Here is a 27,160-nt window from a genome sequence, read left to right as displayed (position 1 = left end):
TTTTTGTATCGTGTAAATATAAATCAACAGTAATATAATATATGAGAAATATGAGTTTCTCAGGTCATTTTTCTATTTTTTTCTTTTTAAATTGAATGTAAATCCTTTGCTGATATTTGTTTTTCTACTTGAAATATCTTCCCAAAAACCTTTTACGACTCACTGAAAATCACTAAATCTTTTTAATCGCACAATCATTCTCGCTTCTGTTGGTGTCGAGGCAATTATCGCACTTCATTGATTGACATCTTGATGAAGCGTTTCTTCCAAACTGTGTTTTTCAAACAAGATTTAAAAAGCAATAGAAAAAAAGCCACCAAACCGTCTCAGAAAATAAGATTTGATCAGTTTTCTACATGGAATTTTCAAGCCTCGCATTAGACGATGAAACTTTTTCAATGATTTATTCTTGTTTTCTTAACAAGAGTTTGGATTGAAAACTGAGCAACTGAACGTAAGTATTTACAGTAATTAAATATGATCAGATTAAAAAACAATATTTATAAAGTAGTTACTCATGCATCATGTGACTCAAATATGTATATACTGTATATATGTCACAGTACAGATTGGAATCCAGTAGTATCTGGAATCCTACTAGTACAGATTGTAATCCTGCTCCTGAACTGGGATCTTAATATTGATATGGGTTACGGTTTGATTTAATCCGAATTTCTCCTGTTATAATTGGAGATTGTCCTGATAAAATTCCCATTTTTCCTAGGACAGATTCTAGGAATTACAATATTCAGATCCCAATACAGTAGTAGGATTATAATCTGTACTAGTAGAGATTGTAATTAACTAGTAGAGTCTGGAATCCTTCTAGTAAAGATTCCAATATTCAGATCCCAGTTCAGTAGCAGGATTCCAATCTGTACTTTGACATATATATCTATATATACTGTATATATCAGCCCATAAATGAAACTATTAAATACTATTAATGTTATCATTAAATGCATCAAATACATGTAACTTCAGATAAAAATCAGTTGCTATAATCCTTGTCCGTGACTAAATAAATGATAGTATTAACAGTGTTTGGTCCCGAGCACAGATACATGCTAAACATGCTACATGCTAAACATGCTACATGCTAAACATGCTACATGCTACATCAGAACATGGATTGAATTTAAGAATCAATAAAACACAGTCACACCAGCTGAGTGTAAAACGGAGTATTTATTGTGTCTGATCGCTCAGATATAAAGTAAGGCACTGCCCACCGAACACAGAGGAAAATACAAACTTTATCAAAAATATATTATGCTCTGGAAAATAAATATGTGATCGGCATCGACTCCCGCGGCCCAGCCCGGGTGGTCGATGGCTACTGAAGATAACCTTTGACCTCTAGTGTAACACGTGCAACGTCATGCAAACGGTCAACGGATCGTCTGGTTCTTTAACTACAACTAACATGCGTGGACCTGACGACACCTGGAACAGGTGTGTACGGTCAGACGTACAAACATCTTATAAATCTAAATACTTTTGAGCTTAAGTTCACAAAGAAACGTGTAACAAACCTACACTAAAAATGTGTTGCATTTGAAGACACCGTTGATCCCTCGTCCTTGTGTTTGTTCACACTTTTACAAACATGTGATTCATTATTAGACGATATATCGTATATAAAAAAATAAACTTCAACACAACCATTAGTGGGAGACACTAGTAACCTATGGTTCAACAAAACAGTGAACTCCCATAATGCCTTTCTACACACTGCTCTACCTAGTGAGAGCTGATTGGTCGCTACGAAACTGTGTTTTACATTCTACATTTATTCAAACAGTCATGGTCAGCTGTGATTGGTCAGCTGGGCGGCAAAGCATTACGGGAGACACTAGTAACTTATGGTTCAACAAAACAGTGAACTCCCATAATGCCTTTCTACACACTTCTCTACTTAGTGAGAGCTGATTGGTCGCTAGGACACTGTGTTTTACATTCTACATTTATTCAAACAGTCATGGTCAGCTGTGATTGGTCAGCTGGGCGGCAAAGCATTACGGGAGACACTAGTAACTTATGGTTCAACAAAACAGTGAACTCCCATGATGCCTTTCTACACACTGCTCTACCTAGTGAGAGCTGATTGGTCGCTGTGTTTACATTCTACATTTATTCAAACAGTCATCGTCAGCTGTGATTGGTCGGCTGGGCGGCAAAGCATTACGGGAGCCGTTCAGGTCACCGTGACCGAGAGGGAAGACACGTCATAGATTAGATACATTTTCAGGCCCCCGCGACGAGCGAGGGACCCCTGGACGTCGAGCTGAAATGAAGGAAGACCACGTGGGCGTCGGTGTCGCGTCACAGCGTGAGGATGGTCGGCGAGTGCAGCGAGTGATCCGATTGGTCGCCGCTGCTGCTGCTGCGACGGTGAGCCACGCTGCACGGCTGCCGGGACACGTGGGCGGCGGCGGCGGCAGCGTGGGACGAGGTGGCGTCCAGCGGCGTGGAGGGGTAGGTGAAGATCATGGAGGCGGTGAAGGGCGTGAGCGAGGGCGTGGAGATGAGGATGGGCGTGTGCAGAGGCTCGGAGTCGTCGCACAGAGAGGACACGGCGCCGGATGATGATGATGTCACGGGTTTGCTTGGGATGTTGATCACCGGTTTGGGTTTCTCCGTCTTCTCCACCTTCCTGGAGGGCCCGGGTCGGCTGCAGTCCACCGGCTCCAGCTTGATGGGCTCGAAGGAGGACAGCGTGGGGGTGTCGTCGGAGTCGGAATCGGACTCTATTTTACAGATGGGTCGGTGAGCCTCCAGGACCAGCTCCAGTTTGTCCTTCTCTTTCTGGAGTTGAGCGATTTCCTTCTGCAGGCGAGACTTCTCGTCCTCCAGATCGTCCGTCTCCTGCACGAGACCAGAGACGACGTCAGACACGTGGACAAGTATCAGAGTCGATGACATTAACAGATGTTGAAACTTTCATTTTCCAGGCATTTAATTATTATTTTTAATGAATTCCAACATTTCCATATTTAAATGTTTGAACCGTTTTTATTTATTTTCAATAAAATTAAAAAAAATAGTATTTAGAAAAAAAGAGTTTGACATTTTAATTCCGATAATTCAAAAATAAATATTTATTTTTCTTTTTTTTTGCCCTTTGAATTCAATATACAAATGTTGGTATAATAGAGTCACCAGACAAAACCAACAGAGCACCAAACTTCTTGATCAACTTTCAGCCAATCATGCGACGAGCAGACGATCATGTGACGACGTAGAAGCGTCAGGTTGCTCAGTGTTTTGTTGGTTTTGTCTGGTTACTGTTTGAACAACTTTAATAAACATAATCATTGGAATGACTTAATCAAACTCTGTGTAAACCAAACAAAAACGTTTTTAATTTAAAATAAAAATGTTTTAAAGTAATCTTTTTAAAACTGACGTTATTAAATTCAATTATTTAAAAAACATGAATTCAATGCTTTAAAATAATAATAATTTAAATATTAAATTAAATCATTTCATTTTCTTCTATTACATGATATATACTTTCATACATTTTCATCAAATCTTTCATTAGTCATGTCTGTGATGATTTTGTGAATTATTAAATGGTCCGAGTCAGAAGATCGAGGGTCAAGGGTCATTTGAATCTCTTCCCAGAACACATTAATTTGATGTTAGTCACATGACAGTGACACACAGATGTTGACCATGACCCAGAATCTGTGATGGACTGGGAGGAAACCTGAGTGCTGGTGAAAAAAAACACACAGACTTAATATTAACCCAATCAAACTACATTAATATTAACATTAAATGACATAGACACAAATATTTAGACATTAAATAAAGAATAATTTGTCAATTTAAAGAACACAAATTGGTATTTTTGTTTTATTTATCAATTTAGAATCTGAAGGTTTTGGGTGGAGTTGACAGTAAAGAGCAAAACTAATGAAATAAATGTAAATAAAATGAGAAAAATAAAATAAAATACAATCAAATAAAATGAGTTAAATGAAACATATGATGTGTTCCTGTGATGTTCTAATCCCATAATTCTGTGTTTAAATGTTTTTTTAAAGATAGGAATATAATATAAAACTAGATGATTAATTTTAAGAAGTTTTTTTTAAATATTAATCTTTTTTGCTTTATTATTAATTGAGAATCCAAACACGTGTATTGACAGTATTGTAAACACATCAACATACAGTAAAATAAAGTCAATTGTACATTAAAGTGCATTTATACAAATGAATAATAAAATAGTTTGTAAATAACGTCAAAAAGGTAGAAATATGATCCAGAATCCAGAAGTGTATGCAACTCATGTCTTCACGAACTAATACTTACGCTTTGCAGCGAGTCCGTCAGCTCGCGGCGGCGATTGCGACACTTTGCTGCCGCCAGTTTATTCCTCTCTCGTCGAACTCTTCGCCGCTCCAGCTCCTCACGAGACAACTGAAGGAAGACCAGTAAAGACAGATTAGAAGTGTTTCAGATGCGATTCGATCCGAGGTTTAAATGATGCTTTTCAAACATCGTGAGCTTCTTTCAAGCGGGGTGACTCACTCCTGGTGCTATGGCTACGGAAAGAGGATTTTAATTGCCGGCGATTGAAACATACGAGGCTTCCAGGAAGTCTGAGGAGAAACTTCAGCAGCACATGAGTCATCATCGATGGAGCCTTTTGTATCTTTTCAAGCAGCATCTCTGACTTCAGGCAACCATCTCCACTCGTCTCACTTTTCCCGCCCAATCTCGGATGATGAGTCACCGTCAAACACGGGTCATGACTCAGGTGTGAGTCACGAAGCATGACTTGCCCGTGTGAGTCACCCGCACTCAGACCCACTTCCTGTACAATACCACCACGGCTGGCAGCGTGCCAGGGTGTCAATCAAACGCTGGTCTCAGGTGAAAAAACGTGAGCGCCGTTGTGTTTATTGACGAGACGAGTTTACGGAGGCGAAGGTTTGACTGAGTCAACATCGACCCAGAGTCAACACGCTCACATGGCGACACACGCGTGTTCAATAATCACATTTAAAGTCCTATTCTTGTGAGTGACAGGAGGTGATGTGTCAAGATCTGACGCATCACTTGTGGTTTCACAAGACGATCAACGACATTTGATAAAGAAGAAGAAGAAGAAGAAAGAAAAAAACCTACGTGTTCGTCGGTCCTGCGTCTGGTGGAGGGAGTGTTCGACCTTATGACCCCTGACCTCATGAAATGGGAGTGCGACAGCGGCGGACACAGAGGGCGTGTCACGGACAGGGAGGGGTACGGGGGGGCCGGAGACCGGGACGGACCGGGCGGGTGCATGAGGGAAGGCTGGACCAGCCACTGGAGGTCCTGGTTGGTGGTGATGGCGTTGAGGCTGGGAACGAATGAACCACTGCTGGCCATTGTAAACTTCTTTGAAGAAACACAAAAAAATAGAGACTTTTTAATTATAATAATCATTATAATAATTATAATTATAAACATGGTCATACAATAAGTTATCACACAGAAATAAATGGACAATAAATGTATAAATCATCTGAGAAACAAAAAAAATAGAGACTTTTTAATGATATAATAATAATAATTATAATAATTTCCTGAGACATGGTCATACAAGAAGTAATAAATGGACAATAAATGTATAAATCATCTGAGAAATACATATTTTATTTATTATTTAAATACGCTTATAAATTAAATATCCTAAATTATGAAATGATGAACTAAAAAGTACATTTTAATGAGATAAATCAGATAAAAGAGGGTTAAAGGTTGAGGACTCACCTGCTCCTGTGAGGTGGAGGTGTTGCTCTCGCTCACTGGATTCGAACCAGAAGCTCCTGAGTACGCGGGGTTTCCTCTTCCTCGACTGTCGATGTTCCGATACATCTCTTCTCTAAAAAGCCAAAGAGGTTCGAATGTGTTTCCGTCTCGCCTTCAGGCTCCAACAAATAACTTTCAGATGAGTTCCGAGCGACGATTCAAACTCCGCGAAATCCCACCTTCTTGCCGTAACCCGGTCGAGTCCAAAGCGGTGCTACCGTCAGGGGGGGATAAGGAAGGAAAAGTGTCTCCGTAACTCTCCGGATATCAGCGAGACCTCCCCGAAGAAGGTTCGGTGTGTTCGGATGAAGTCATCCACGGATGTACGAGTCACAGTCTGGCGAGGTGTGTGAGCCTCTAAGGTCTTTAAGCGTGAACAACTTCTGACACGCCCCTCGCAACTTACGGGAAATACTGTTGTCTGGACTCACTGTCACATGACGTGACGTCATTTACCAAATTTGGTGAGAGTTTCCTTTTCGCCTGGGATTCCACTGAGCGTCAGAAGCACCTGAAGCCACAGGTACGGTTTGACTCGAGAATCTTCGCTTTTGTTCCGTTGGTGCCCGGAATTGAGAAATTAAGAACATGTCAAAGTATATAAATTAAAGTTTAACAAAAAGTATAATACTTTTATGACGTGGTTATATAATCATGAAAGTTTGTTAAATTCTTGACTAAAATAACTTTATAAAACGATATAAATGTGAGTATTAAAGTTTTATAAATGTGAAGTATACTTATTGTATAACGCAGATATATGACTATTTAAGTTTTACAAGTATAATACTTTTATAACGTGGTTATATAATCATTAAAGTTTGTTCAATCTTGACTAAAACTACTATATAAAATGAATATGTGAGTATTAAAGTTGTATAAATGTAAAGTATTATTATTGTATAATGCAGATATATATGAATATTAAAGTTTTACAAGTATAATACTTTTATAACGTGGATGTATAAACATGATAGTTTGTTCAATCTTGACTAAAACGACCATATAAAATGTATGTGTGAGTATTAAAGTTTTATAAATGTTAAGTATTATTATTGTATAATGTTGATATATGAATATTAAAGTTTAACAAAAGTTAAGTATAATACTTTTATAACGTGGATATATAATCATGAAAGTTTGTTATATTTTGATTAAAGTAACTTTATAAAAGTATGTAAATGTGAGTATTAAAGTTTTATAAATGTTAAGTATTATTATTGTATAACTCAGATATATGACTATTAAAGTTTTACAAGTATATTACTTTTATAACGTGGATATATAATCATGAAAGTTTGTTAAATCTTGATTAAAGTAACTTTATAAAACTATATAAATGTGAGTAATAAAGTTTTATAAATGTTAAGTATTATTATTGTATAATCCAGATATATGACTATTAAAGTTTAACAAGTGTAATACTTTTATAATGTGGATATTTATAAAAATGAAAGTTTGTCAAATGTTAAGTATAATTCTTATATATAGAAGATATATAAATTTGAATGTTAAATTAAGTACAATTGTTATGTAAATATCTGAATGTTTCGTAGATAAAAAGCAAATATCTTTGTTTTATTTATTTTTGTATTATCTCTAACACTGACTAGGATAAGATAGCAATAAAGTTTTTATCTATCTATTACTTAACTCTCATTGAATACATTTGAGTTGTAACAGCAGTTCACAAATAAGATAAAACATACATATTACATGTTTTATTAGACATTTGGTGAATATATTGAAAAAGTTAAAAAAAAAAAGAATTCAATAAATAAACACAATATTGAATTATGTAATGACAAATACATATATAAATACTATAATAAAAAATAAATGATCACATGTCATCTTGATCCTTATGTATTATTGCTGTCTAAGGTCATTCAAATCTATTCCTGCTCAAATCATTTATTTATTTTATTATGGTTATGACCAATAAAAGTTCAAATATTTTATTTATAAATGTGGATCTTATCAGAGTATTTATCCATTAATATAATTGTTGACTAATACTTTTAAACATGCGCCAGTTCTCTGTTTTTTTTCTTATCTATATCAACTTCTAAATCTATATTTATTCATCTTTTTTAATGATGTGTATTATCGAGGGCAACTACGAGAGCGATTATCTCCTGCATTTATTCATAAATATATTTATTTATTTGAAGCAAAATGTGTGATAAATTGTGGGGCTTTAAGAAAATATTGATACACTTTAATATAGTTTTTTTTTTCACAGTATTTTTTTTTTTATCACCAATTTACATGCAATTATTCACATGATTTATTTTGTATTTGTTCTCTTTTAAAATAAAAGTATAGATTTATCTGTATGAATTCATTAAGGTGAACATAAGCCTGTAACATAATTGTGTTTTTACTGCATTATGACAGTTTTCCTTGAATTAAATTATTAATAAATTCAATATATCCTACAATAATTAATCAATATATCATTTTCCCTGTAACACATTCTTAACAAGACACACCCCTAATAAATCATATTATTGACTCATTTATTCTTTAATCTGTATTTGTTTTCAAGTGCATGAAAATGAAGAGTATTTCTCAGCGAGGCTGTGATGGAGCAGAGTTCTCTCTCCACACATGCTTGTGGAGATGAGTCAGCCTGTTGCCACAAAGCTACTGAATTATTTCACCATCCATTTCAATGTCAGTTTCCCACTTGCGAGCACAATAAAGCCACCTAGTAAAGGTTTGACAAATGTGGTTTTCGCTAAGCTCGCTCCACCACAACAGCTGCTGACCCAGCAGTTCCCCCGGGACACAGTTCCAGGAATTAGGTGATTTCTTGTCCGTGTTCGCGTCTCATGTTGCTTCTAATTCTTCCTCTGGGAATAACATTAGATAATTCCTGACACAGCAATCTCTGACTCGAGAGCGAAACGACGTTTGCTGACCACGAGCATCTTCTTTCAAACTCACCCACAATTCAATTGAAATGGTTTTAAAGTTTGTCAATAGGAAATAAAATGGAAGTTCTATAGAAGTAGGACATTTTGTAACAAGTCATGTTGTAATAATCCTGTTACTTTCCAGATGTAAAAAGAACAAAGTGTGTCATGTGAAAGCGAAACAGGGCAAAGGTCGAAGGGTGATGACTAACGTTGAGGAATTGAATGATGAAACCGTCCAGAGTGTGACATGTAAGGTCATGTTCTCCACCTGTGATGGTGAGGCCTCGCACCAGGATGACTCCTGGACGCTGTTCTCGCTCCTGATTGGTGGATCCTGCTCGGACTGTTTGGTTTTCCAACATTCTTTTTAATCCTGTTTCAATTCTTTGCGGCGGGTAGAAAAAAGGAAGTTTAAATTCCATTACGAGTTACTCACACTTGAACACCTCCACATGTCCTGGCATTACTCACACCCACACCCACGCGCTCACCCACGCACACGTGCCACGGATCGCTGTGGTGGCGAAACTACACGTTTGAGCCTCAAATGAAAGTTATAACCAACAGATGTTATTACACGTTTATACAGTGTTTATCCACGTCTTCATCGTCGGTGACAGTGTTTAAAAATATACATATAAAATCGTCAAAAACATTTATTACGTCGTCATAATGAACTACAGATCTTTATCTTGAGCGGGATTCATTTTATTAAATATATTTTCGCGAACGTTGAGACGTGGTTCGTGCCACGCAGGCACCGTGACGTCACGCCCTGGCAGATGGGCGGGGCTTGCACTCCTGTCTGAGGATAGCCACGTAGCTTGTAGCTAGCAGCGTTAGCACGGTAGGTAAGTACGTGTCATTGTTTTTGTTTTATTTTAAAGCTAAATAAAAGCGTCCGTCGTTTTAATCTTGACAACATATTTTAATATATACCTGTAGCTCACCAAGGTGTGTTACGTGGGTGTTGTTATTGTCTGGTGACGGTGATAGTTAGCAAGTTGTAGGTAGCATAGGTTAGTTCACAGCTGAGCAGCCGTTTAAATGCTCAATAATAACTTTATTTTTCCTTCAATACACTTGTTTTCAGCGTCGTTAACGTGTCACTGTGTGTCTCTGGAAGGCTGACGTTAACACAGGTGACAATGGATTTGCCACAGCATGGATACAGAGCAAGTAAGTTCAGCCACAAACGATACTTTTCTGATAGTTCATGATAGTTCATGATAGTTCAGTCTGTTCCTGACAACATGTCACACTTGCTTCACTTCATTCTGCAGAAACAGACGCCATTGTAGCAAATGCACGGTTTTATTAACTTATTCCTTCCAGTTTTGTAAAGCAAAACTGTGTTTTTCTGGTGAAAAAAATGCTCCATATTTTTTTCATCATGATTACAAACTAATTGTATTAAGAATCTTGTTGTTAAAACGACATCATTGCTTTTATACTCTTTGTACATTTAGTCGCATGTATTTGTGAGGAAAATGACAACTAGGTGTGTGTTTGTGTTTAATAGAAAAATGACGCTTGGGCTCTCATGATTTAAAAAACAATGAAGTCTTGTTTATTTAAAAACAGTTTTTGTCCACAAGTTCCCTTTTTTCCTCTTCATAAATGTAATGTTCATTTTTTTCTATTGTGGATTCTTTCGTAATGAGGTCTATAGTTTACCAGTTTCAGTTCCATCTGGACCTTAACCATCTCAGTCAGTCAGTCTTGAGTGAAACTATAATGTGACCGTTGACTACTTGTTTCAGAACAATATAAACCTGGAAATGCTCTCTAGTCGCGACTATATCTACAAATGAAGCCGGTTCTTTGATCTGAAAAGTTATATAGTTGCTAACCTGTCTTCCAATAATACCAACTTATTCTCCAACTTACTCTGGTCATTGCTGCCTTTCAAGATGTGACAACATCTGAAGGCATCACACAAGGTGAAATAACCGACATTCTCGATTTCCTTAATAAATCGATTTCTGTTAAAAAACACCACTAATTTTTATTTATTTTTTACTTCTTATCCCAGCGAAGCCCAGAGCGCGTGCAGCTCCCCCCCCCGGCGCAGACTCGGTCTTGTTCGACGACACCAGCTCCGGGCCGCCAGGGGTGAACAGTCAGGGATATTACGCGTCCGGGTACAACATGGCCGGACCCTCCGGTGACGTGCAAGGTGGCGCCGGTGTCAACAACCTGTTCACTGACCCGATGGCGAACGCTGCGATGATGTACGGCTCGTCTTTAGCCAACCAAGGGAAGGATATGGTCAACAAAGAGGTGAGTCGTTTGTGTTTAGTTGCTCTAATGTCTGGGCAGAAGTTTGTTTTTTTCATTATTATTGATCGTCTTCAAAACCTTTTTTTGTCAAAAACTAATGACATTTTCCCATTTTTATATAGATACTTCCTTCCGACCCTCAAAATTGAATACAAAAAACATAAAATAAAAAATATTTACAAAACAAAAACCTCCAAAACCCAAATAAACTGTTATGAAAAACTATTAAAGGTAATAATAATTAAATTGGAAGCTATAAAAAAAGCCCAATATCAACCGCAGCATATCTGTGCACACAGTAATGATATAAGCATTATAAAAAAAAATTGTACCTACAATGTCTTGTAAAAGGTGCTTGTGTTTCCTCTTGTGGCGCATCAATATTTATCTGAAGACAGATGTCTGATAAGATCCTTTAACTTCTGTGTAGAAGCTGGAGAATGTGAAGCTAGAAATAGAAACTCAGTCATGTTGTGAACGCTACAATATTTAAAAATAATTGTTTACATTTGGCTCTTCAACGTGTTGAAGAAAAATATAGAAACCGGTTCCCAGACATTACGTCAAAGTCTTAGATCCTCTAGCGTGTACACTTTCCTAATGTATTCATCCAGCCCCACTGGGCCTGGAGCTGTAAGAAAACTCCCTCTGTGTGGATTAGCTAAATGCAAATCGCGTTGCTAAATCAATATTTTTAAAACCTTCTCATAAGAGCAGAGTTCATTAAAGTGAGTTTGGAAAACCTCTTTGGTAATTCAGTGGAAGTTCACAATAGTTGAGGTGTTCTAGTGTTGTAGACGTGCCAGGACCCAGCAGTACCTGAATGTGTCCACAAAAATCAAAAAAGACTCTCTTACCTACTTCCTCACACACATGTGGGACAATCTGATGGTTCTACAGGTCTACATGTGTTTGTATGATGTACCAGTTCCCATGTTACATGGCCATTCTACTGGACCACACAGAAGTCATGCCAACATGTTTCGTTCTTGTGAGGTTTCAAATTCCTAAGAGCAGGTTCTTGTTGCAGGAGCCGCTTATGATGTTAAATTTTCCATTAAGGGATTTAACTATCGTGTTATCTCTGGGTAAAGATGACCCGAGAGCCTGAATACAAATATGTTTGTGGTATCCCTTGTGTTGTCCCTGGGTCAAGGTCAACGACCTCCACCGCTGCAAATATATTAATAGAAGGGACAACTCAAGGGTTGTAATAATAATATTTTTAAATATTGTCATTTAAATTGATCCACAAGATCCAGTTCTTCTTCTGTGTGTAAAACGATCTGTGACTTCAGAAGAAACTGCTGTGTTTCCAGAAGCTGAAGCACTTTAATCGCCTGTAACTGAGCATTTTTGTCGTCGATGGTTTGTTTTTAAAGAGTCACATCCAGCAGGAAACATTTGAACCGTGAAGCAAAACGGTGGTTAAGTTCCCTCGGGACAGCAGGACAATTAAAAAATATTGATGTTAAAAGTCAAATTGATGTTGTCGTTCTAGTTCAGCGGCTTGGTCACACGATTTGAAGCGAGACCCCGAGGGCAGGGTCAACCTACTTAAAAACCCACTCGTAGTTGAATACGCGGCTCATGTTCTCGACGTCTTCTGCCTCCAGATCAGCAGGTACATGTCCGTGAACAAGTTGAAGTACTTCTTCGCCGTGGACACCAGATACGTGATGAAGAAGCTCATGATCCTCATGTTCCCGTACACGCACCAGGTAATCAGACCGCGTCGCCGCAGATATAATCTCCTCCCGTATCCTCGTCTCCGTGTTTGTCAATGAGATGAGACTGTGTTTGACTCTGAGCGTCACTGCTGGAGTTATCAACATGAAATAATCTCTGTGAACATTGATGTCATCACGCTGTGTAAATAGGAAGTCAGTGAAACAAAACATCTTCTGGAGGAAACGTTCTGTGTGACAGTTGTATCAGTAACTTTTTACTGTCTTTGAATAACAAGTCAAATGTAATTGTCTCTAAAGAGACGGAAGAGATATTTTAAAATAGTTAAAAAACTGACAAAATAGATGCATTTGTGCGACGAGTTTGTTGTGAATGATTTGACTTGTGTATCCCAGAGTCACAATCTGACACGACTGCTCCAGGAATCTAGCAAAAACATTAGATTTTAGATAAAACTCACACCGAACCACATAACAAAAACTTGACTCGCGCAGGAAGGTTTTGATCATCAGATTTAAGTAAGTAATAGTTATTTGTAAAGATCTTTCTAGACCAGGGTCACAAAGCGCTTTAAGAGTCAAAAACAATGCGTGGTTAAAATATATACTCAAGACACATTAGAGAAACACAGAAAAGTCCCAGAAAATCAAGGAAAAGCTCAAATAAAAGTGTCTTGAGATGTTTCTTGAAGGAGTCAGTAGATCATCAAACACAGATGTTTCTTGAATGAGTCAGTAGATCATCAAACACAGATGTTTCTTGAATGAGTCAGTAGATCATCAAACACAGATGTTTCTTGAAGGAGTCAGTAGATCATCAAACACAGATGTTTCTTGAAGGAGTCAGTAGATCATCAAACACAGATGTTTCTTGAAGGAGTCAGTAGATCATCAAACACACATGTTTCTTGAAGGAGTCAGTAGATCATCAAACACAGATGTTTCTTGAAGGAGTCAGTAGATCATCAAACACAGATGTTTCTTGAATGAGTCAGTAGATCATCAAACACAGATGTTTCTTGAAGGAGTCAGTAGATCATCAAACACAGATGTTTCTTGAAGGAGTCAGTAGATCATCAAACACAGATGTTTCTTGAAGGAGTCAGTAGATCATCAAACACAGATGTTTCTTGAAGGAGTCAGTAGATCATCAAACACAGATGTTTCTTGAAGGAGTCAGTAGATCATCAAACACAGATGTTTCTTGAAGGAGTCAGTAGATCATCAAACACAGATGTTTCTTGAAGGAGTCAGTAGATCATCAAACACAGATGTTTCTTGAAGGAGTCAGTAGATCATTAAACACAGATGTTTCTTGAAGGAGTCAGTAGATCATCAAACACAGAGATGTTTCTTGAAGGAGTCAGTAGATCATCAAACTCAGATGTTTCTTGAAGGAGTCAGTAGATCATGAAACACAGATGTTTCTTGAAGGAGTCAGTAGATCATCAAACACAGATGTTTCTTGAAGGAGTCAGTAGATCATTAAACACAGATGTTTCTTGAAGGAGTCAGTAGATCATCAAACACAGATGTTTCTTAGGAGCAACAGTCTGGAAGGATTTCTCCCCTCTGGTCCAGAAGTTCAGGAACCATCAGTAGATTCTGATCCACAGACCTCAGAGCCCGAGCTGGGGTGTAAGGCTGGATCAGATCACTGATGGAAGGTCTGACCATGAATAGATCTGAAAGTAAGAACCAGAATATTAAAATGATCCTGAAAGAAACTGGCAGCCAGTGAAGAGTTTGAAGGAGAAATGTGAGTTCTTCTACTAGAGCAGCCAGTGAAGAGTTTGAAGGAGAAATGTGAGTTCTTCTACTAGAGCGGCTCAGAATTCTGGCTGCAGAGTTTTGTATGAACTGCAGACGAAACAGATCCTTCTTGTAATTAAATGTCTTCTACAAACAACTTTAAAGATGGTGCGTGTTTAACATCGACACAAACATTCCATTGTTTATCTCATAATATTAATGTTTGTTTAGTTCAGTCTAAACCACAGACCTCGACAAAGTCTGGTCTGTGGTTCTCACTTTGAGGGAAAATAAATAATGGATCAAATTAAATTGAATGTCTCGACAGTTTGCTATTTAATTTTTTACTTAACTGAATGACGTAAAAAGGAAATTGCAATATCGTTTCCTTCCAAATTTCCTTTTCACGTTTTTACGTCATCAAGTTTAAGAAAATTATTCTACAATTTGAGCTCAAACAGGTTCGACTTCTCACCTCCTCACCAAGATATCATTTTTTTTCTATGGCGTAAAAACATAACTAAATCGAGTTCAATTTCAAATCCTCTTTTTATTTTCATCCACTTTCTGGTTCAAAGAGAGGCTGGATTGTGAGAAAGATGAGTAAGTTTTTTTGAATCACTTGCGTCACGACAGAATATTGCTTCATCTACTACTTCATTCTTGGAAACTTTTAGAAACGGTTCCTCTCTCTCTCTGACACACTTTTGTCATCTTCCGATCTAACGTTGAGGTTCTTGCTCTCCAGGACTGGGAAGTCCGATACCACCGGGACACTCCGCTCCCGCCCAGACAGGATGTCAACGCTCCTGATCTTTACATTCCCAGTGAGCGACAGATCAACAGAAACTATGAGTAACGTTAAGATTGTTTGTTGTATCATCTTTATTGTCTTTGGCAGCCATGGCGTTCATCACCTACATCCTGCTGGCGGGGATGGCCCTGGGGATACAGAAGCGGTAAATGTTTCTCTCGCTCCACGCTTTGCATGTTTACATCCCTGCTTCTTGTTTTGAAAAAAAAAGGTTCAGCCCGGAGGTGCTGGGACTGTGCGCCAGCACCGCCCTCGTGTGGGTCATCATCGAGGTTCTGGTCATGTTGTTGAGTTTGTACCTGCTGACGGTGCACAGCGACCTCTCGACCTTCGACCTCGTCGCTTATAGTGGCTACAAATATGTCGGGTGAGTAACTAAAATTGAAGATTCTTTAAAGTACAGTTGTACCTCGTAATATCGTGGTTAACCTCCTTTTTTTAAACGCAGTACTAAGGCTATGTTGTATTGAAAAAATATAAATATCGTGATATATGCACGTGCAATATGCGTCGAAAACATGTGATCATTTATCCATTTTTATTGTATAAATCAAGCATTACTTAAATACACACTTCGACCAATCAGTGTCACGTTCTGTAAAGTTGTCAATTTGTACTTCTATGTCTCGTTGTTTTTTGCATCTCCGTCGCAGCTTGTTAGGCTAGTACTGAGTATTATAGCTGTACTTACAACAACACATCTGTGAACTCCCATGATGCCTTTCTACACCCTATTAGTGACGGCTCATTGGTCGCTACAATACTGTTCTATGATGCTATTTACAAAAGTCATCACCAGCTATGATTGGTTGGCTGGGCGGCAAAGCATTATGGTAGCTGTTTAATTCGCCATTAATAAGAGATGACGCCAATGTGTTTGCAAATTCAATTAAATGTTTTTAATTAAAACAAGTAAAAAAATAAATGCTTAAATAACACTTCACAAATTCAGTTAAATGCTCCTAAAAGTAGTTTTTCCCACTGAGTTAAGAATCTTTAGAGACTGATTAGGAAGTTTACGGTTCGTTCTTCTCGGCGACAGTTTTTAAACATGTCTGTCGATGGTCTCCAGGATGATCTTCACGGTGCTGAGCGGCCTGCTGTTCGGCAGCGACGGTTACTACGTGGCGCTGGCCTGGTTCTCCTGTGCCCTCATGTTCTTCATCGTGAGTATTTACAGACGTTTCCCCGAACGCTCCATTAGCAGAAATGTCATCTCAAATTGGTTAAACGAACGAGACGCTCAGCAGTGGATCTGCAGCAGCTGAGCTCGCAGTATTGAGCTGCTGGTCTGCTCTGGACGCAGCTGCTTTGGAAGTTCCCAGATAGTCAATAATTGAAAGATTTGACCTTGTAAATATGAATAAAGTAACTTATTTCTTATTGACGTCGTTGGTAAAACTTCCTCAGCCTGAGTCTCGGTACAAAAACAATCGTTCGTTCTTGAATCTTTGGTTAGAAAATCTTCTTTTTGTTGCTGATATTCTGGAAATTCTTTATACTTTAACTGTTTAGTTCATTTTTATAAATGATCCAAGAGTGTATAGTGCAGTGAAAGGAGGGTCTTTTTTCTAAAAAAGCTTTGTTTTTGTTCTATTTGTTGGAAGAAGGAAGGCAGTGTTTCTTTTAAACAAGACAAACTGACTAAAACGGAATTATTTAGATCATTAACGTTATAACTCATGTACTGCGACTGTTGTGAGGCACGAGTAACCAAAGTATATTGTTATATTGTTATATTTGGAATAACTTAAAACCTAATTTACAATAAAACTAAGCTCAAGTTTTCATTAATTATTTTATTTATAATTTTTTTTAAATAAATCAATGTATAAAATTAAATAATAAAACATGATAATATGATGAATAAAAACATTTATTTACATCAACTATTTTAATGCACAATAATTAGTTCAAAACTGGAACAATAACAAGTTAATAACATTTCTAATGAGTCACAATTCATACATTTCTATATCTTTATAGTAGTTCTAAACTCTCGAGGGTCCAAGGGCCACTCTTATAATGTTTGTTGAGTGATTGTTGTTGTCGTCAATCGTGACCCCTGCCGTTGTAAATAAAGTTTTGACGTCTCCTCGCCAGGTTCGCTCTTTGAGGATGAAGATCCTGACGTCGCTCTCCTCAGACTCCATGTCCACCGGATCCGGTTCCAAACCTCAGCTCCGCCTTTACATCACCGTGGCAACGGCCGTCTTTCAACCCATCATTATATACTGGCTCACGTCTCACCTGGTCAGGTGACCGTCCGGGGCCGCCGCTCGTCTGCGAGAAAACTGAAAAGAAAAAAACAGTGTTTTTGTTTGAATTCTTCACCGAAAGAAAAGTGTAAACTCTGGTCCGGTCGTCATCTTGGTGACGCCTTAAGTCGAAGGGCTCTCATGGTCATCATCGTCTGATGGATGAGGTCATTGTTCAAACGAACCATCTGTGGTTCTGATGCACAACTCGAACACACACACACACACACACACACACACACACACACACACACAGTCGTGGTCAGTGGTTTCCTCTGATTTTTCTGTCCCTTATTTTTGAAGCTTGTATTTATCTGAGACGGAGCATGATGATGGTGATGATGATGAAGATCATGTTTGAATGTTTTGTAAGAAAAAGAATAATAAACAGATGATTGTTGCTCCAGAGGTTTGAAACATCCAGAGGTTCCTGGAGATCCATCGATGACCTCACCTTCTCATCCGTCACGGCCGCTGACAGGACACGAGTACTTTAGATTTCCTCCGGGAATCTTGTCGCTCCATGGATTATCTGTAGGATCTTCACATCTGATCATCTTCATTGTGAGTGATCGACAACCAACGCACACGTCAGAGGAACACACACAAGGAAGAGTTTCAAGTGTCACGTGATAATGGATCAATACAAATGACAAAATGTTTCTGGAGAAAAAAGGGCTTTAGTTCTGCCATCCTGATGTAAACTAGGGCGGACGTGCAACCCACATTTTACAAGTTAGATTTTCATGACATTATGTAGGACATTTGTTCTTTTAACTCCCTGCAGCGCCATCTACTGACTTTATTGAGTACTTGCACTGGAAGAAGTGAATGATGTCTTAATTTGTTAAATTTGATTAATTAATCTGTTCTGATTAGGAAATAAAAATATATATCGAAAGAAACACGTTTAATGTAGAATAACAGGGAAAGGAAAATATAGGAACATCTGCAATATTTGGAAAAATCCTGGATTGGATGTTAACGTCAAATTAAATCAATAGACGATACATGTAATACACATTAATGTAAATATCAAATAACAAAACAAATAGCGAACAAAAAAAACACAATTTTGGAAACGACGTTCGTCTAGAATTATTATTTTTTAAACAAAATTCCAATTAGTTAAACTTGAATTGTACTTCAGGGCCACCGTAGGAAAAATCCGTTTATGAAATGACTTTTTCAGACGATGTGTGAATATTCTCAAAGCTACAAACATGTTTTATCTATTTATTTATTCAGACATTGTTATTATATATGTGTCTACATTTGCTCTGGTTTATTCTGCCCATGATAGATATTATGTCACAAATTAAAAATCCACGTGAATGTAACACATGGTTTCTAAAGGCTTTTACTTTGAAAATCTACTCGTAAGTGGTTCGTGAACGCGCGGCGAGCACGAGCCAAGCTCAGCGTCCTTTTGGTTTCCATGGGAACGTCCGAGCGCAACAGAAGAAGGATCGAGAGGAGAATCTTCTTCTTCTCTGCAGAGTTTGTCAGACTTTCTTGTGAAGTCCAGAGGGACCTGCAGCCGCGGGACCCTCAGACCCTCAGACCCTCAGACCCCCACCCTCAGATCCTCAGGTGAGTCCAGGTTCAGGTAACTTCACCTGAGCTGCTGAAACTTTAGATTCCTCCGCCATTTGACTCTTTGTTTGGCCATGTGGCCTCACAGAACTACTGTCTTCTTCTCTTTATTAACAATCGCCATCATCCTTCGTCACATCAGAACCAGAACCAGACCCGTCGGCACCGAACCGACCCAGTTCCCTCCGCACTGACCTTTGCTCTGGTGCCCGGATGTTCTGCAGAGCGTGACATGAGGAGCTAACATTTAACTTGTGGATGTGTTTTTAGAGTCAAAAGTTCAATCAAGTGAGGAATGTTTGAAAAGTATTTGGAAGTGAAGTTGAAGAAAATATTTGATAGTAGTTGAAACACATGTTTTAATCACGTGATGAAGTTTATCAGTGTCTTAAGAACATCGAAGTTAAAGTTAATATTTCACTTTTAATGGAATTGTTTCAGGGTTTTAATGGTGTTTTGAATCATTTAATTATATTAAAAAACGTTGAATTAGTTTTTATTGAATCGTTGGTTTGTACAAATCGAACATTTCCAAATGTATTTATTTTTTACACACAGTTTTACACATATAATTTAAATAATCGAATAATAAATTCTCTGAATTCAATAGTTTTTCTTCCGTAGCTTTTTTAAAATTCAATATAAATATGTTTTGATGCTTTCAGCCAATCACGTGACACTCTGACGATCATGTGATGACGTAGAAACTCTGGCACTATTTAACATTTTTATATTGAATTTAAAAAATATATCGAATTTAAAAACATTTATTTTTGAATTATTGGAATAAGAAAATCAAACTATGTGTGTAAAGAAATAAACATTTTAAATTCATTCATTAATTTCTATCGCTTTATCCATTACCGGGGTCGCGGGGAGACTGGAGTCTATCCCAGTATCATAGGGCGAGAGGCAGGGGACACCCTGGACAGGACGCCAGTCTGTCTCAGGACACACACAGACACACAACCATTCACACACACACTCATAGCTACGGACAATTTCCCCAAAGTTCTCAATCAACCTCTGTATGTTTTTGGACTGTGGGAGGAAACCGGAGTGTCCGGAGTAAACCCACATAACACGGGGAGAACATACTAACTACACACAGGAAGTTCACCTTTATTTGTCTGTGGTTCTACCCTGAGTCTCACTCAGATGACGAAGCTACTCACGTGACGATCTGACGATGTTTTCCAGGCGACCCTGGACGACCTTTGACTCCTGGACAAGATGGAAAACTGCTTCCAAACCCTTCCTCCTCCTCCTCTCTCCCCGTTCTCCGTGGTCTTCGACGGATCCTTCTCGTCTCATCTCACCCACATCTCCTTCCCGCTCTCGCCCGTCTCCTTCCCGTCCTCGCCGTCCTCCCTCTCTCCGGCCACCGGCGAGTCCAGCCAGTCCTTCTCGCCTCTGTCCCTGTGCTCCAGCTCCTGCCAGGAGGACCCGGGTCCCGACCAGGACGACCTCACCTGCCTCAGCTGGCTGCACCAGCGCGGGGACCTGCTCCCCATCCAGCCCATCCCCCGGGTCCAGCCTCCACCTCCGCCCGGGTCGGTCCCGTGTCTCCCGCCCGGCGCCGGCAAGCCCCCGTACTCCTTCAGCAGCCTGATCTTCATGGCCATCGAGGACTCGCCGCTCAAGAGGCTGCCGGTCAAGGACATCTACGAGTGGATCGTCAGCAGCTTCCCGTACTACAGGTCGGCGTCCGGCGGCTGGAGGAACTCGGTGAGACACAACCTGTCGCTGAGCAAGAGCTTCAGACGCATCCAGAGGGACAAGACTCAGGTGCGTGTTCACCGGAGATCTGATCGATTGCTCTGGTCTAGTGAGGAGCCTCGGCTTGATGTAGAGACTCAGAGCAGAGCTTTGAGAGCATCTGTCTGTCAGAGTTCAAAGAATGTCAAGAATTCAACATTTAAAGCCAAAAATAAGTCACGAACTATGACTAAGATGATAAATGTCACATTTTTGAAACATGGAGCAGATCCATGGATTCTCTATAAGAAACTATTAATACACTTGAATATCACAACACAAGAGTTTTATTATCATACTGTGTCAATATTCATCAGCACTTTTTTATTTAGAATTAACATGCAAAGATTTAGGACATTTGTTTTTTTTAAATGTGTATGAAATCCTCTGAGATCACACGGATGACTGAGGACGAGAGGATACAGTGAGTCCAGCTGCTTTAAAAGTTGATGTTTGGACATATTTTGGTTTGAAAACAAATGAAAGTAGTTACGACTTCGTCAAGAGTCATGTGGTCTGTAAATACTACAACACCAGAGTCAAGTACTGGACAATACTACACATATATACTTGTTACTACACTATCACAACACCAGAGTCAAGTACTGGACAATACTACACATATATCCTTGTTACTACACTATCACAACACCAGAGTCAAGTACTGGACAATACTACACATATATACTTGTTACTACACTATCACAACACCAGAGTCAAGTACTGGACAATACTACACATATATACTTGTTACTACACTATCACAACACCAGAGTCAAGTACTGGACAATACTACACATATATCCTTGTTACTACACTATCACAACACCAGAGTCAAGTACTGGACAATACTACACATATATACTTGTTACTACACTATCACAACACCAGAGTCAAGTACTGGACAATACTACACATATATCCTTGTTACTACACTATCACAACACCAGAGTCAAGTACTGGACAATACTACACATATATACTTGTTACTACACTATCACAACACCAGAGTCAAGTACTGGACAATACTACACATATATCCTTGTTACTACACTATCACAACACCAGAGTCAAGTACTGGACAATACTACACATATATACTTGTTACTACACTATCACAACACCAGAGTCAAGTACTGGACAATACTACACATATATACTTGTTACTACACTATCACAACACCAGAGTCAAGTACTGGACAATACTACACATATATCCTTGTTACTACACTATCACAACACCAGAGTCAAGTACTGGACAATACTACACATATATACTTGTTACTACACTATCTCAACACCAGAGTCAAGTACTGGACAATACTACACATATATACTTGTTACTACACGATCACAACACCAGAGTCAAGTACTGGACAATACTACACATATATACTTGTTACTACACTATCACAACACCAGAGTCAAGTACTGGACAATACTACACATATATACTCATTACTACACTATCACAACACCAGAGTCAAGTACTGGACAATACTACACATATATACTCATTACTACACTATCACAACACCAGAGTCAAGTACTGGACAATACTACACATATATACTCATTACTACACTATCACAACACCAGAGTCAAGTACTGGACAATACTACACATATATACTTGTTACTACACGATCACAACACCAGAGTCAAGTACTGGACAATACTACACATATATACTTGTTACTACACTATCACAACACCAAAGTCAAGTACTGGACAATACTACACATATATACTTGTTACTACACGATCACAACACCAGAGTCAAGTACTGGACAATACTACACATATATACTTGTTACTACACTATCACAACACCAGAGTCAAGTACTGGACAACACTACACATATATCCTTGTTACTACACGATCACAACACCAGAGTCAAGTACTGGACAATACTACACATATATACTTGTTACTACACTATCACAACACCAAAGTCAAGTACTGGACAATACTACACATATATACTTGTTACTACACGATCACAACACCAGAGTCAAGTACTGGACAATACTACACATATATACTTGTTACTACACTATCACAACACCAGAGTCAAGTACTGGACAATACTACACATATATCCTTGTTACTACACTATCTCAACACCAGAGTCAAGTACTGGACAATACTACACATATATCCTTGTTACTACACGATCACAACACCAGAGTCAAGTACTGGACAATACTACACACATATATACTTGTTACTACACTATCACAACACCAGAGTCAAGTACTGGACAATACTACACATATATCCTTGTTACTACACGATCACAACACCAGAGTCAAGTACTGGACAATACTACACATATATACTTGTTACTACACTATCACAACACCAGAGTCAAGTACTGGACAATACTACACATATATCCTTGTTACTACACTATCACAACACCAGAGTCAAGTACTGGACAATACTACACATATATACTTGTTACTACACTATCACAATACCAGAGTCAAGTACTGGACAATACTACACATATATACTTGTTACTACACTATCACAACACCAGAGTCAAGTACTGGACAATACTACACATATATACTTGCTACTACACTATCACTATATATCACTATATATCTCTATATATTGTTGTATCGTGATACGCATCAACACACTCTTGACAACAGTCATACTTCTATGAAGAGAGTATTTTGAACTGATATAATTGTGGCTGCAGTCGGTCGGGAAAGGCTCTCTGTGGTGCGTCTGCTCAGAATATCGCCCGGCGCTCCTGGAGATGCTCAGGAAGACCCACAGCTACCACAGCAACAACAGCAGCCTGATCAACAAGCCCGAGCTGTGAGTACGAAGCTTCTCAAAGCTCGTGGAATCATCCATGGATGAGACGCAGGAGGGAAATCATTCTAATACGAGTTGTTTAATCGCTTTTTTATTGCTGCTTTGAATCCAGGTTCATGTGAGGAACAGTATCTGCAGCAGTTATACAGATGTTTGAATCAGATATGAGGCAAATAGTTCGTCCAAAAATTAAGATATTTGGAAGATCTTTTCTGGCATTTCTGGCAAATGATATTGTCATGCCTTAAAACTATTTTAGTTCAATAAATAATTTTAAGAAAACATACGGATATTACTTGGAAATAAGTTAAAAAATAGTTTTTAAATAAAATTGCTTTAATAAAGTTTATGGCTAAAATGACTTGAAATATTTTTGGTAAATTCCTTTCTTTAAGATTTCCTGACTAGACCGCCTGATATAATCTACACAAAACTTGTAAATACACAATGAATTAAAAGAAAATATGAATAATCTTGTTAAAGTGGCACCACGTGAAATAAACTCATGTGATTCTGGCGCCACCGAGTGTCCAAACAGAGTCACTGCAACTGTTTTCAACAAACATTTGCATTTGTTAACCAAACGAACGCTCTTGTTAAGTCGGTTTCCTGTTCCCGGGAAGTCCTGTTCAGCTGGTATGGAAATGAATGCAAACTCTGTCTCTGGCCGTGGAGCCGTAAAGCTGTGGGAGACCGAGCGAGTCGTCGTTAAAGGTTCGAGTCCTGTTCAGATAATGACTGTTCAGGACTAAAGTGTTATCAGAGAAAATGTAAAAATATTCAACATGGTTCAAATTGTCTCTTGAATACTTGAGATTCTTGCAGTAATCATTCATTTAGTTTTTATTCTATCCAATTTATCTAAGTTTTTAATTTAGATTTTTAATTAAGACCATTTATTGATGCAGTTTGTTCTCACAATAATAGTTTATTTATCGTCAGTATTTACTTCTGTGGGTTAGATTTTTGCATCTATTAACATTGACATTGTCTGATTTGATTGACGACCGACTGGGATGTTTGAACGACACTGTTTGCTCAGGTTGGAGGACGAGAGCTACGAGCTTCCTGTGGTGTGTGACGCTCTGGACGTCTCAGGTCAGTCGAAAACAACTGTTTCTTCAATGAGAAAAAAGATGCAGCAGCTCGTCACGACATCTTTATTACCTGCAATCTCTTCTGCTTCCCTGCAGCCTTCCCAGCATGCCGCATTGTTTCTGTGTTTAGGGTCTGTTGTCATGGTAACCCTTTGATTACCGTGGCAACCCTACAACAGTCCCACTCATGCCAGCTCCTTGTGTGTAACCAAGCCTCTGCTAATGGCTACACTGCGTCAGTGACCATTGATTAAATACACAAACTACATCTGCTCCATGATTTAATGTCATATTTGCAGCTACAACTTTATAATTAAAACCCTGTATTAAGGTATTTTATTTATCTATTAACTTGTGAACTTCTTGTGTATAGTTAGCATGTTCTCCCCGTGTTGTGTGGGTTTACTCCGGGCACTCAGGTTTCCTCCCACAGTCCAAAAACATACAGAGGTTGATTGAGAACTTTGGGGAAATTGTCCGTAGGTATGAGTGTGTGTGTGAATGGTTGTGTGTCTTTGTGTGTCCTGAGACAGACTGGCGTCCTGTCCAGGGTGTCCCCTGCCTCTCGCCCTATGATACTGGGATAGACTCCAGTCTCCTGTGACCCCCATAAGGGATAAAGCAGTAGAAAATGAATGAATGTATTAATTTAATTTAATTTCTGATTGTTCGTCTTCAATAACTTTGGCTCATTTGGTTCTTAATAATTCATAATTACATGAATTAAATCATGTATTTTTACTACGATATAATTCAAGCTTTGCTGGAAAATAAAAGGTTCAATTCTTAGAGGTCTATATATTTAATTCTCTAATAAAAGCTTAATATTAAAATGCTACATTTGAACTAGTTTACTTAAATTATTAGCATTTAAAATAATTAAAACAGGTCGTACCTAATTTCACGAAGGGGATCTCCGGAGGGATTAATAAAGTCTTTCTGATCTAATTAATCCTCTACACAATTAATAATTTATTTAAAAGGTAAAATAAAAAAAAAACATATTTATCCTGATCATGGTGAATACAAAATAACTTTCTTATATATTATCAGAATTAAAACATATTTGCTAATGTTGCCAAAAACACATGATAAATACCACTTCAAAAGGCACCTAAAGTACTTTACCCATAATGCATCTGCTGGGCCTGGACATAAAAACCTGCGACTAAAGAACTAAATTTGAATCGTTATTTACCTGCAGGTGAAGCTCAAAACTGAGAAAAGGTGTCAAACTTAAATGATCTCAACTCTTGCTTTCAGATCCTCTGTCACAGTCACTCATGCTGTCGGCGCCTGGATCCCAGATCCTGACCTCTGACCCCCTCGCCTTCGCCGAGCACCCTCCGTGTCTGCTGACCCCGGACCACGAGGAGCTGGTCACCATGGAGTACCAGGAGCTGGGCCAGCAGATGGACAAGGACGACCTCTCGGACAACGAGTACATCGAGTTCCACCTGTACCAGTCGCAGGAGTACCAGTACCTGGTCCTGCCCGGCGAGACCGAGCTGGACCTGGAGACGGTGGAGATCCTGCAGCTGGACGCCGAGGCTCAAGAAGCCGCCGGATCCCTGTTGGATCTGGCCGGAGGAGTTTATTAAGAACCGATGATGCTGCCCTGGTTCTGATGTGTGTCTCCATGACGACCAACTTGATGATTGATCCTCAACATCGAGCACTTCCGTCCGTCAAACTGTCAGATGTCGTGTTGATCCTGCGAGTATTGAATGTAGAAGATCTCAGGGGCTACGTTTCCACTTCCATCGACATCAGTGAGATCCACTGGTTTCTGCCTCAGAAACAATAATAACGATAATAATATAAACAAGTCAAACTAACTCTTACTTTGACCCGAACTAATCCTTCCATGACAAGCACAGCCGAACAACTACTGCATGTTTTTAGTTTAATTACATTTTAACCTTATTGTCTTTGGTTTGTAAACTTATATTTACAGTTGATACTTACTTTAATAGTTTGTGTACCTTAGAAAAAAAACACATTTAATTTTAATACTAATTTATCTAGGATTTCAATGCTTTAACTATGTTGTATTTAAAAGTAATTATTATTATTATATCTTGTTCACTGCCAATAAGTTCTTTTCATGCTAAATATCGAACCTGAACTTCTGCCTGTAAATGATAAAGTCTGTGTTTAACTGTTTGACAATAAAAAGATGTTCTATTTCTGCCTTGAGATCAGTTTTATTGTAGTTGTTATCATTAATAAGAACGTGAATGTCTCTAAGGAGATAAATAAAGTATCTATCTATCATCTATCTAATATGTCGTCACTTAAGTTGGTTTAATTCAACTTTTATTTTCTGAATCCAACCGTATTCACG

General features: G+C 38.5%; 3 protein-coding genes across 7 annotated transcripts; 2 read left to right on the top strand and 1 right to left on the bottom strand.

Annotated features, from left to right (window-relative positions):
* Positions 1-1,169: 1,169 nt before the first annotated feature.
* On the bottom strand, positions 1,170-6,140 carry fosl1a (FOS like 1, AP-1 transcription factor subunit a). Of its 2 annotated transcripts, none has more exons than XM_087799481.1 (4): positions 5,770-6,140; positions 5,146-5,394; positions 4,327-4,434; positions 1,170-2,868 (listed from the first exon to the last, which is right to left on the bottom strand). In XM_087799481.1, the coding sequence occupies exons 1-4, from the start codon at positions 5,872-5,874 to the stop codon at positions 2,326-2,328; spliced, it is 1,005 nt and encodes a 334-aa protein (XP_087655607.1). In that variant the 5' UTR covers positions 5,875-6,140; the 3' UTR covers positions 1,170-2,325. The 2 variants fall into 2 exon arrangements, with proteins under 2 accessions (XP_087655607.1, XP_087655608.1); XM_087799482.1 differs by having other exon boundaries at positions 5,146-5,391.
* Positions 6,141-9,509: 3,369 nt separating this feature from the next.
* yif1a (Yip1 interacting factor homolog A (S. cerevisiae)) lies at positions 9,510-18,658 on the top strand. 4 transcript variants are annotated; one of them, XM_087798567.1, is made up of 10 exons: positions 9,510-9,583; positions 9,826-9,911; positions 10,646-10,675; positions 10,768-11,015; positions 12,632-12,736; positions 15,204-15,282; positions 15,357-15,414; positions 15,481-15,636; positions 16,342-16,435; positions 17,373-18,658. In XM_087798567.1, the coding sequence occupies exons 2-10, from the start codon at positions 9,881-9,883 to the stop codon at positions 17,529-17,531; spliced, it is 960 nt and encodes a 319-aa protein (XP_087654693.1). In that variant the 5' UTR covers positions 9,510-9,583; positions 9,826-9,880; the 3' UTR covers positions 17,532-18,658. The 4 variants fall into 4 exon arrangements, with proteins under 4 accessions (XP_087654693.1, XP_087654695.1, XP_087654696.1 ...); XM_087798568.1 differs by having other exon boundaries at positions 9,563-9,579; XM_087798569.1 differs by lacking the exon at positions 10,646-10,675.
* A 373-nt stretch (positions 18,659-19,031) lies between these two features.
* LOC148072470 (uncharacterized) lies at positions 19,032-27,012 on the top strand. Its single transcript, XM_087798565.1, has 5 exons — positions 19,032-19,120; positions 20,324-20,911; positions 23,595-23,716; positions 24,759-24,814; positions 26,077-27,012. The coding sequence occupies exons 2-5, from the start codon at positions 20,357-20,359 to the stop codon at positions 26,412-26,414; spliced, it is 1,071 nt and encodes a 356-aa protein (XP_087654691.1). The 5' UTR covers positions 19,032-19,120; positions 20,324-20,356; the 3' UTR covers positions 26,415-27,012.
* Positions 27,013-27,160: the final 148 nt, after the last annotated feature.

Source organism: Callionymus lyra, chromosome 9 (assembly GCF_982586985.1).
Source record: "Callionymus lyra chromosome 9, fCalLyr1.hap1.1, whole genome shotgun sequence".
In the NCBI taxonomy this organism is placed as follows: domain Eukaryota; kingdom Metazoa; phylum Chordata; class Actinopteri; order Syngnathiformes; family Callionymidae; genus Callionymus; species Callionymus lyra.
Note: the sequence above shows the minus strand (reverse complement) of the source record. Positions and strands in the feature narration are given on the sequence as shown.

Bases quoted from the DNA above. Each gene is read 5' to 3' on its own strand.
- fosl1a (XM_087799481.1), bottom strand. From the start codon at position 5,874: ATGTATCGGAACATCGACAGTCGAGGAAGAGGAAACCCCGCGTACTCA. The intron at 5,395-5,769 runs GTGAGTCCTCAA...GTTTCTTCAAAG, and splicing joins CCTCCACCTCACAGGAGCAG to AAGTTTACAATGGCCAGCAG. The intron at 4,435-5,145 runs GTAGGTTTTTTT...GTCTTCCTTCAG, and splicing joins GACGCAGGACCGACGAACAC to TTGTCTCGTGAGGAGCTGGA.
- yif1a (XM_087798567.1), top strand. From the start codon at position 9,881: ATGGATTTGCCACAGCATGGATACAGAGCAA. The intron at 10,676-10,767 runs GTGAAATAACCG...TTCTTATCCCAG, and splicing joins ATCTGAAGGCATCACACAAG to CGAAGCCCAGAGCGCGTGCA. The intron at 16,436-17,372 runs GTGAGTATTTAC...TCTCCTCGCCAG, and splicing joins GTGCCCTCATGTTCTTCATC to GTTCGCTCTTTGAGGATGAA.
- LOC148072470 (XM_087798565.1), top strand. From the start codon at position 20,357: ATGGAAAACTGCTTCCAAACCCTTCCTCCTCCTCCTCTCTCCCCGTTC. The intron at 23,717-24,758 runs GTGAGTACGAAG...CTGTTTGCTCAG, and splicing joins CTGATCAACAAGCCCGAGCT to GTTGGAGGACGAGAGCTACG. The intron at 24,815-26,076 runs GTCAGTCGAAAA...TCTTGCTTTCAG, and splicing joins TGACGCTCTGGACGTCTCAG to ATCCTCTGTCACAGTCACTC.